Raw genomic sequence first — 9,763 nt, forward strand, 5'->3', positions numbered from 1 at the left:
ATTAAAGAAAAATACTCAAGTAAGGCATAAGTAGGTACCACAAATTTGTAGGCTACTTAAGTACAATTCTAGAGTAAATGTCAGAATCATAACCACCCTTATTATCCAAGTAAGCTTACATATACAAGGAATTTGCTTTGGCGTTTTGGTGCTTAACAATAAACATAAAATTATAAGAGCGATAAAGGCAGATCAAGTAAATAAAAAAAATGACAATAATATATGAAAAGATAAAAGAATAAGAAGAAAGGATATGTATGATATGGCTGCTGTTTAAATTACAGTTAGTTCAGCGATGTGCAAAATATTTATGTACTATATGTATTTTATACCACCACTTATGCAGCATGTTGTAGTGACATATAATGTGCTGTACTGTCCAAAACCACACAAGCGTTAAAGTATCTTGAAATTATATGGTACTTACAAATCCGAGAATACGGTATTCAAAAAACATTGCAGAGAATGGTAGCCCACAGGAGAGTATTGTCAATTGTTATTCATAGTTATAATTAACATACGTTTTTAACATAAAATCACTAGACATGGTGGATGTAGAGCAGTTGGAATTTACTGTAGATTCTCAATTGTGAATACAAACAATATTCTTTACAAGAAAGAAACATAATAGTTAATATATTTGTTTATTTTATTTGAGAGAAGGGACAGTGCAAATTAATAAAACAAAAACACGTTAAAAGAAAAAGAGAATTAGCCAAGAGGCTATTTTTCTTCCGTGTAGTCCATAGGTGTAGTCCCTGGCTAAGGTGTTACAAAGGCTTTGTGACGGTCCAATCAATCACCAACACGTAAAGTGGTGGTAATGGTTTTGATTTCTACAAATAACCACAAACACATTTTATTTAGATATTTATTCTTTTCACAAATGATAATACAATTTCCAATCTGAGTGCAGCATTTTGGTTGATATTAATTTGATTAGAATTGTTTAGTAATTTATACCTGTCCAATTGTTTCCCCACATACTGCTGCTGCTGAGTCATCTGCCTAAGGTGAGCTGGAGTTTGAAACTGCTTTTTATACTGCTCCACAGGAAGTGGAAGGAACCAACTCCTGGCAGTGGGCAGGGGGACTCTGAACTACAAAATCCTTAACAACACAGCAGCATGTTTATTTTGGGTCTTTTTAACTGTAGTAAGTTAAGTTTTATCCCCTTTGTGTCATTCAGTAGGTCGGATTTGTTATGTTAAGAGTTATGTTGTACTATTGTTATGTTGACCTGGGTTTACTTAAAGACCCACTTTAATTATGTTGATACTTTGTTGTCTAATATAGTTTAAGTACTTTTAAAAAAAACTTTTAATTGATTTAGTTGGCCGAATAAAGCCTATAATTTTCTAAACCTCCACCTTGTGTCCCTGCCTTTACTGCTTGGTCCCTGACAGGCTTCCTAAATACATCAAAGCAAAACCAATACAGGGCAAGCTGTTTAAAAATTGGAAAAGGACACTCTTTTTCAAACAGTAAAAGCAACAGTATATATGTTTATATAATATATACTTGTTTACTATACAAACAAGCACAACATATAGCCTAGAGCAGCAGCAAAAAGAGAGTTTAGTGCTGACATGTGTAGGATAAATCATCCATTGTTTAAATTGGTGTCTGAAAGATCAATAGGTGTTTGTCTGATGTGAACTGGAATTATACCTCTGACAAACCAGGCTCACTGACTAAAGGCAATGTAATTCTGCAATCTCCTCTTATAGACTCCCTTGTGACAAGATTATGTTTTTTGTTTTGTATAAATTTGTTGAGGCCATGAGATAATAAAAATGATGTGCATAGGGAAATAATGTCTACAATATTAGCAGCGAAGCCAAACGGCCTTCTGTGGCTTTATTCTGCCATTTTCCTTTAGATTTATTTTGAAAAGCTGTTAGAGGGTTTTGTCTCATTGATAAAGAAAATCATTTAACCTTTAAGACAAGGGGGAGTGCAAAACTGTTGGCCATGTTATTGGGAAAACCAGTCGGGCCCTCGCTCCAATCCAGGAGGAGGCGGTAATGCGCCGGATGCGGAAGAAAGAGCCACCTGAGCATGCGCACTACAAATATACGTTGGCATGATCCAAACGTTGAGGAGTTGGTGAGTGTTTTGAACAAAGAGAACTGTTTATAATATATTGGCATGTGTGGTTATCGTTTTATCATGTAATTAATCAATATATTACTACATAAATAGAGCTAGTTAGGTTTTATGTGTTGTTTGATCACTCATATTTGTTAGAATCCATACTAGCTGGTAACAAACACCGTTAGCTTAGCATTAGCTAGCGTTACGTTAAGCTAACATACTGCAGCTAGCTGGACTATGCAGAGATCACTCAGTATAATAAATTTGTATTGTAGTGTGATAAAATTTAACTGATAACTGTGGTGAATTATCTCAGTTAATCAATATATAGTTGGCTAAATAGCTGTGTTGTTGCCCGTTTGCTTTATTTCCCAGAAGTTAGTAAAGAGGGGTCTGAAGAGTCATGTATTGTTTGTAAAGCACATGAAATCCAACTCAGACAATTTACAGAAATGCAGATGTCACTCTACATGAATTAAAGAAAACTTAAAAAAGGCTTAAAAGGAGTACACTGTTTCGAGTTCTTGTGAAACAGTTAGTTACGGAAAAGTGACAAACTCGTTCCGGATGTAACTTAACGGTAGTTGTCTTTAACATGTCTTTGGAAATTAAGGGGGCACTTACTGTAGTTAATCATCTCCTCAAACTGTATACACCATCAATACAGCAAATACAGTTTGGTATTAAATTATAGTCAGAAGAGGTAACGTAACTCGACACGTGGTATTGTGTTGTACTGCAATCCAGGAATATATACCCTAACCCCTACGGTCATTTATTCAATTTATTCAATTATTTACATCCTTGGCAACAGTGTGTGCGTTGTTTTCCCCCCCTCAGATAATCAGGAAGGGATCTGCTTTTAGTACCGGTCCACTGTTGACTGGGTAAAACAAGTGCGAGTGTCTGCGTGATTGGGCCCATCACTTTGCAAAGATGGATTTCCAACATCGAGCTGGAGGCAAGACGGGGAGTGGTGGAGTGGCATCTGCCTCTGAGAGTAACCGTGATAGGCGAGAACGGTTACGTCAGTTGGCCCTAGAGACCATTGACATCAACAAAGACCCTTACTTTATGAAGAATCATTTAGGATCATACGAGTGCAAACTTTGCTTGACACTTCACAACAATGAGGTGAGGATGCACTTGAAATCGAGTCTATCAATCTTAGATTATATGAACTATTTATTGTTATCTAAGTATCTGGTTTGAAAGGAAAAATTACAAACTGCTCTCATCTGCGTTACAGGGCAGCTACTTGGCTCACACACAAGGAAAGAAACATCAGACCAACTTGTAAGTCCACATCATGTCTTTAGCATGTCACACATGGAAATTCTGCTGTTGCACATTGGCTCCTAGGTTTTGGTTTAGTTAAACTGGTGTTTTGAGTTATAAAGTGATAATTAGAGTTAAATGAGTTAAGCTGACCTGCAGGTATGCAACAACCCTCTGTGTCCCGTGTGTTAATTAACATTTCAAAACAATATATAACTATATATTTTGTTTGTTTCAGAGCACGGAGAGCAGCCAAGGAGGCAAAAGAAGCTCCCGCTCAGCCAGCTCCAGCGAAAGTGAAAGTTGAAGTCAAGAAGTTTGTCAAAATTGGTCGACCAGGATACAAAGGTAAGCTCGCTGTGTGTTATTTATAAGTGCAGGCATGATTTAGTTTATGCTGATAAGAGGTTTCACTGCAAATGCGTTGTGTATTAATGTTTGGTCCATGTATTTCTCTTCTTTATAGTAACCAAACAGAGGGACCCAGAGACCGGACAGCAGTCCTTACTTTTCCAGGTTAGTGTGACTGGTGGGATTCCCTGTGGATGATCTGTTTAGATTTGAGAGGAATTTGTCGTTCTGGGAACATCAAAAAACTAAGCAAATTAACATTAATGCCCCACTTAAGGGGATGTGCTATAAAGTTATCCAGTTTGCTCAAATTAGTATTTTGAAAGCAGTCTTGGACCTTCTCCAGCTTTTTGATCATCAAATGCTGGCAATAATAAGAAACAATGTAAGAAACTGAGTTTTGCTTTCTCAAACAACTGTCTAATAACAGCCAGTACTCACTGTTTATTGGCATCTCTTCTTTATGGAGGAACTTGCAAGCATGTGATTTACAGCAGGGCAGATATTGTTGGCTTTTTATCCTACACAGTCTGTGTGCGGTTGGGTCACATACCTGCGATTTTGCCCATGTTAATGTGACAAATTTGGTCCTGCTAGTTAAATGTAGAAAGCAGCTGTATACTGAAATTGTCACCGATACCTTCAACCTATAAAATTTATTACCGCATCAGTGACAACTAAGTATTATTATTATTATTTTTTTTTTAGCTGTTGAGGTTACTGATTTTCAAAGACAAATCTATAAACTACCTGTTTTTCTTTTCATCAGATTGACTACCCAGAGATCGCCGAAGGAATCGGACCCAGGCATCGTTTCATGTCTGCTTATGAACAGCGCATCGAGCCCCCTGATCGTCGCTGGCAGTACCTGCTTTTGGCTGCTGAACCATATGAAACTATTGCATTTAAGGTGACTAGGAGTTGCATTTCTGTTGTGCTCTTAAGCCTGATTTAAACTTCTGCATTGAGTCTACACCATAGCCTACAGCGAAAGGTACGCACGTAGTCCGTATTTATAATTGTGGGTTGGTGTCTGCGTCATTCTGCAATAACACGGCCAAAACATTAGTTGGTAGTAGCTTTATAGAGTCCATGACTTCCAGTTTAGCCCTATGCTAACTTGAATGGGGGTAAAATGATAATCCTGCAGCTCTTCTAGAATTTTCAAATGCTAACGAATGGATCACATTTCGTTAGTGAAACGAGTCATTTTGTGGGGGTTGTGATGCTCAAAAAAATGTATCCACCGTCTCAGACGTTTGATTGGCTTCAAAGCACTGAGCACCTTCAGTGGGCTTGGAGGAAATGCAATGCTACCAAGCTGACCAATCACAGTTCTTGCAGTCCGCGTCTTCTAGTTACATTTTTAGGGAGATGCACGTCTGGCTATGGTGTAGATTCGATGCAGAAATATAAATCAGGCTTTATACTGTTTTTCTTCTTTCAATGTCATAACATCAACCTCTTTGGTCTTTTAGGTCCCCAGTAGAGAAATTGATAAAGCAGAAAACCGATTCTGGACCCACTGGAACAGAGAAACTAAACAGGTACTAATAAGCTGATTATCAATTGTTACAACAAAGCCAACCTAGGTATGTCAGGAAGTATGTGGTTTAACCTTTCATGTTTTTCCCCCCCTCCCAGTTCTTCCTACAGTTCCACTTCAAAATGGAGAAATCTGTTTCCCAGTCCAGCGGTCCAGCACCACCTGCAGGTGTGAAGCGCCCCCCTCCTCTCATGAGTGGAGGTGGACCTCGTCCACCAAATGATAGTATGCCCCCTCCCCCGCCAGGAGGGATGCACGTCCCTCCTCTCCCACCTGGTGCCCCGGGTGCCCCCCATATGCCCCCTCAGATGCCCATGCCCCCCATGCCAATGAGGCCGCCTCCTCCTGAAGGCCTTACAATATCTAATAATTGATCCCCCTACCATTGTATCATGATTGATTTCTTTCATGGTATGCTGTCACACTGCCCTGCATAGTACATCTCCCTTTTAATATTGCAGCTACATTCAGTTTGATTATTTCAACACTTTATGTCAACATTTAGTGGAGTTTTATACATTTGTTTGGTTTATGTAAATGTGTAGGGCAGCCCATATGACTACACTGTTTTGTATAAATGCTTAGATTCTGGATATGAAGCTATGATTGAAAATAGCTCATCTTTTAAGATGCTGTTTTTGTAATAAAAGTCTGTGGAGAAAAACATTTGTGTCTGGAAGACATCATACAAAGATTTATTGATGTGTCTTGTGCTTGTGTGAATGGGTGAAAGTAGAAAAAAAACAAACACTGTAGAAGTTGCTGATCAGGATAAAAACTTTATTGGGGAGAAGACCCTTTAACGTTTCTCTCTGAAGCAGCCCATGTGACATAACATGGGTCATGTTATTGATAAGCCCCAATCTCGATGATTAGTTCGCCTTCCTAACTAGATACTATTGACAGTTAACTGAGCTAGCAAGATTGATTATTAACAGTTTATTAAGGATGATGTAGATCTTTCAACACTAAAGGGAATCAAATCATCATATGGAGATTTAAAATCAAGCAGTTGGCACAATAAATTCAATGAAAAAGGAGGTCCGTAAACACATCACATCTGTAGCAAAGCAAAAAAAAACCTGACATTGATGGTGTGTGGCCATTTTAACTGGAAGCACACTATATTTGAATTCAATATCGCCACCTTTCAATGTTGAAATCAATCAATTCAGGTGAAAGTTGTTTAGAAATTGAATTTCTGTCTGCCACAATAGAAATAATCAACTCATCCCTTTTGTCTTTTTCTTCTCTTTATGTTCCTCCAGCTTTCTATCCTTCTTGTGCACTGCCTCCTCATGTCTTCCATCCTCATCAACATCTGCCATGTCGTCTGGCTCCTCTGTTTGATCTCTGTCTGTCTTGTCTTTGATTTCTTCATCCTTTGCTTTCTTGGTTCTCCTGTCCTTTAATTTCCATTCTCTTTGCTTCATGAGATTTTTGTCAGGTAGTGGCTTGTTTCTAATACCTCTTGGTGCTCGTGCTGTTGCCTTTCTCTTTGACTTTCCTCTTTTGACTTCATCAACATCATTAACATCTTCCTCCTCATCCTCTTCATCATCAAGATCTGGCAGCCACCAAAACATGACTTCCCATAGAGTTGTCTCAGGCTAGAGGGGGGAGAGCACATGAAGTAGATGACACAGTACAAACTGGTACATGTACAAGTGTCCCTTGTTAGTGTCTTTACCTCTGGTGGTTGTCTTCTGTGTCGTAATGTGCCCGGTCGTCTCACTGTTAGTCCAACTTCTTCTTCCTCTGCTATCCCCTGACCGCGCAGAGTTTCTGTTTAAAAAAAAAAAAAAAAGATCACTCAGCCTCAGCAGGCATGACATTTTTTATCTGTGGTCCTACTTATTTACTTGCTAGTTTACTTGCCATGAAGCCTCTGAAAACCTGACGTAAGCACCAGGATGGTAATTGCCACAAACAGACAGCGGTTGAGGGTGACATTCTCCCACGGGGTTTCTATCTGGGTCAGGTTTTGGATGGACAAGGCTCTATTCAAGGGTGCTGAAGGAAATACAAAAAAGTGGAGGGGAACTTTTATTAAAATTCGGAACTGTAAGTAAACATTAAACACTGACAAGGGTCGAGGAGCAAGATGGGAATGACTCACTTGTTCTGGGGAAGCTGGGTTCCCTGGGTAAAGCCCTGGGTTCTGCTCTGGGTTGCTGTGGAACTGGAGCCATTTCCTATTGGAGAACAACGAGAACAACATGTAGCTTAGCATCCAAGGAAGGTTAAAATGAAGGGCAACTGGACGTGGGACTGGAGAAGCCTCTTTGATGAGAGGCGAAATGTCTTCGAGTATCTTCAACCAGGTCCTGTTGCCCTTGATTTTAACCTTCCTGAACTAACTATGACCTGGATGACTGAGAACCTTCACAGACATGTAGCTTAGAAGAAACGATATATTAGGGATGTGAACACTGAAAAAATAATCCTGTTGGTTGTTTTCCAACTAACCTCTCTGACTTTCCTTGTAGCGAGCATTTCTGAAACAGACAGATGGAGATTTACTGAGCAGTGACATCATAAAACATAAACAACAAACAAAAGACCAAATAACCATTGCCTCAATCTGGAATTTATTTATCCACATTCATTTTATGTACAGTCACACATTCATATTGGCCAACATATGCTTCCTTTGATTAACCTATGATATACACAAAATACAGGTCTACTGTAACAAAGTTAATATTACAGACAGACATAACAGATTAACAAAGAGTCTACAGCCAAGGTAGTGTCTCTGTGAGGCTGTGCATTGAGCTAAATGCTAATATCACCCTACTAACATACTCAGAATGACAATGCTAACCAATATGTTCATCATCTTACTTTTTGTGCATTATCATGCTAACATTGGTAATTAGCACTAACCAAAGACGAGCTGAGGCTGATGGAAATTTCTATAGCTTTGCAGGTATTTTGTCATAAATGTAAGTATTGAACAATTAAAGTATTGGTCAAATTTAAAATTTTGACCTGATGATGGCGCTAGAGGAAAGATCATGGGATCATCAAAGTTTTTGCAACTCATTCTGAGGGGAACATGAAGTCTTAACCAAATGTAATGGTAATCCATCCAGTAGTTGTTGAGACCCAGAACCACTAATGCCAGCCTAATGGTGGCAACAGATGAAAGTCAGGTGATCATCAAAGTCTAGATTGGCCATGATGCTTTCAGTCTGGACCAAAGTGCTGGTAAATTATAAACACATTCTCCCACGTGGTCTTTTTAGACCTTTAAGAGGACTTTGGACAGAGTGAGACTCACCATCCATTCAGCACGGCTGAGGTGCATTATCAATGTGTTGCCTTTGACCAGGAGTCAGATTTCAGTGGCTCCCTGTGCTGCTGCTCCCAAGTATTTATAGAGTAGTACAATATATGTAGAATGGATGAAGGCTTTTATGTGCAGGCATTACAGATTGTGTGTGTGTGTGTGTGTGTGTGTGTTTGTGTATGTTACCACCTGGTCTGCGTATCTGTCGAACAGGCTTCTGTGGAGGAGGATCTGCTCTTGGTGACCCTAACTCCTCCTCAAATGTCTCATAGCTTTCTTCCATCCCTTCCCTGAGAGAGACAGAGGGAAGAAGATGGAAATGGCTCAAAACTGAATTTGCTTTAAACGTTATTTAGCAGATTTAGACGTGTTATTTTATACAAAGCTTTGGTTATGAACCTGGCTGTTGTCAGAGGCCTATGGATTGTTGGTATTTTTAGAAATGCTTTTCCTGCCAGCTGTTACCATACAAAAACAAGATGATTCAATGGATCACAATGTCATTGCAGTTGTTCTTATCAGTATGTTTCACCGGCACGAAATGATACCAGTAAAAGGTTAAACTCTACTTAATGAATACAACTGAAGCCATTTCCTGACCTTCACATTTACAGATGAATGCTGTGAGGTCCTTATGTCTTACATGACATTTCTACACAGACATTGAGCTAATGCCCTAGCAGCCCTATAAATAGATAAAGCAATCCTGCTGGAGAGACAGATGGATACAGACTGCATATAAATACACAAAAAAAAAGGGCTGATGTTACCATTATACTGCTGGCTAGCCTCTCCTGTGATGAAGCCTAACCTTTGACCCTGATGAAATAAGGACCTACCTGCCTCGACATTTGGGGTCCCCCGGGCAGCGTCGTGGGAACCTTTGTCAATGAGCCTGTTGTTCTTCTGCTGAGATGGCAGCAGAGTCATGCTCTGAACTGTCTGACAGCCAAGCACAGGTGCCGGAGAATAAAAAAAACAAAAAGAATTGAGTGTCAGTCAGAGGCGTTGACTCAGGCAGGGTTGACATTAACATGCTCCATACAGCTGTCAAATTCCATGAAAGGGCTGTGAGGGGAAGAAGGAGGCCATAGGTTAGATCAAGTTGGAAAAATGTAATCTTATTTGGTGTCACAGGAGTTTCAATTAATCAATCCCACAGATTTAGTGCTACTAGGGCAACACCCCTTTATTAT

General features: G+C 39.4%; 2 protein-coding genes across 4 annotated transcripts; one reads left to right on the forward strand and one right to left on the reverse strand.

The window, feature by feature from the left end:
• The first annotated feature begins 2,000 nt into the window (after positions 1–2,000).
• Positions 2,001–5,938, forward strand: sf3a2 (splicing factor 3a, subunit 2). The gene is made up of 8 exons (XM_038719306.1): positions 2,001–2,109; positions 2,938–3,231; positions 3,347–3,393; positions 3,614–3,723; positions 3,842–3,891; positions 4,496–4,636; positions 5,205–5,273; positions 5,371–5,938. The coding sequence occupies exons 2-8, from the start codon at positions 3,034–3,036 to the stop codon at positions 5,644–5,646; spliced, it is 891 nt and encodes a 296-aa protein (XP_038575234.1). The 5' UTR covers positions 2,001–2,109; positions 2,938–3,033; the 3' UTR covers positions 5,647–5,938.
• A 93-nt stretch (positions 5,939–6,031) lies between these two features.
• Positions 6,032–9,532, reverse strand: LOC119902915 (junctional sarcoplasmic reticulum protein 1). Of its 3 annotated transcripts, none has more exons than XM_038719307.1 (7): positions 9,411–9,532; positions 8,757–8,857; positions 7,742–7,770; positions 7,392–7,467; positions 7,151–7,285; positions 6,963–7,057; positions 6,032–6,882 (listed from the first exon to the last, which is right to left on the reverse strand). In XM_038719307.1, the coding sequence occupies exons 1-7, from the start codon at positions 9,416–9,418 to the stop codon at positions 6,496–6,498; spliced, it is 831 nt and encodes a 276-aa protein (XP_038575235.1). In that variant the 5' UTR covers positions 9,419–9,532; the 3' UTR covers positions 6,032–6,495. The 3 variants fall into 3 exon arrangements, with proteins under 3 accessions (XP_038575235.1, XP_038575236.1, XP_038575238.1); XM_038719308.1 differs by having other exon boundaries at positions 9,407–9,529; XM_038719310.1 differs by lacking the exon at positions 7,742–7,770 and having other exon boundaries at positions 9,407–9,525.
• Positions 9,533–9,763: the final 231 nt, after the last annotated feature.

Source organism: Micropterus salmoides, unplaced genomic scaffold, assembly GCF_014851395.1.
Source record: "Micropterus salmoides isolate LMB-PRFRI ecotype aquatic unplaced genomic scaffold, ASM1485139v1 Ms_hic_scaffold_14, whole genome shotgun sequence".
Lineage (NCBI taxonomy): Eukaryota > Metazoa > Chordata > Actinopteri > Centrarchiformes > Centrarchidae > Micropterus > Micropterus salmoides.

Coding starts and splice junctions, on each gene's coding strand:
- sf3a2 (XM_038719306.1), top strand. CDS start 3,034: ATGGATTTCCAACATCGAGCTGGAGGCAAGACGGGGAGTGGTGGAGTG. Junction 3,394..3,613: donor AAGAAACATCAGACCAACTT/GTAAGTCCACAT, acceptor TGTTTGTTTCAG/AGCACGGAGAGCAGCCAAGG. Junction 3,724..3,841: donor TGGTCGACCAGGATACAAAG/GTAAGCTCGCTG, acceptor TCTTCTTTATAG/TAACCAAACAGAGGGACCCA.
- LOC119902915 (XM_038719307.1), bottom strand. Junction 7,468..7,741: donor CTACAAGGAAAGTCAGAGAG/GTTAGTTGGAAA, acceptor GTTCTCCAATAG/GAAATGGCTCCAGTTCCACA. Junction 6,883..6,962: donor ACAGAAGACAACCACCAGAG/GTAAAGACACTA, acceptor TCCCCCCTCTAG/CCTGAGACAACTCTATGGGA.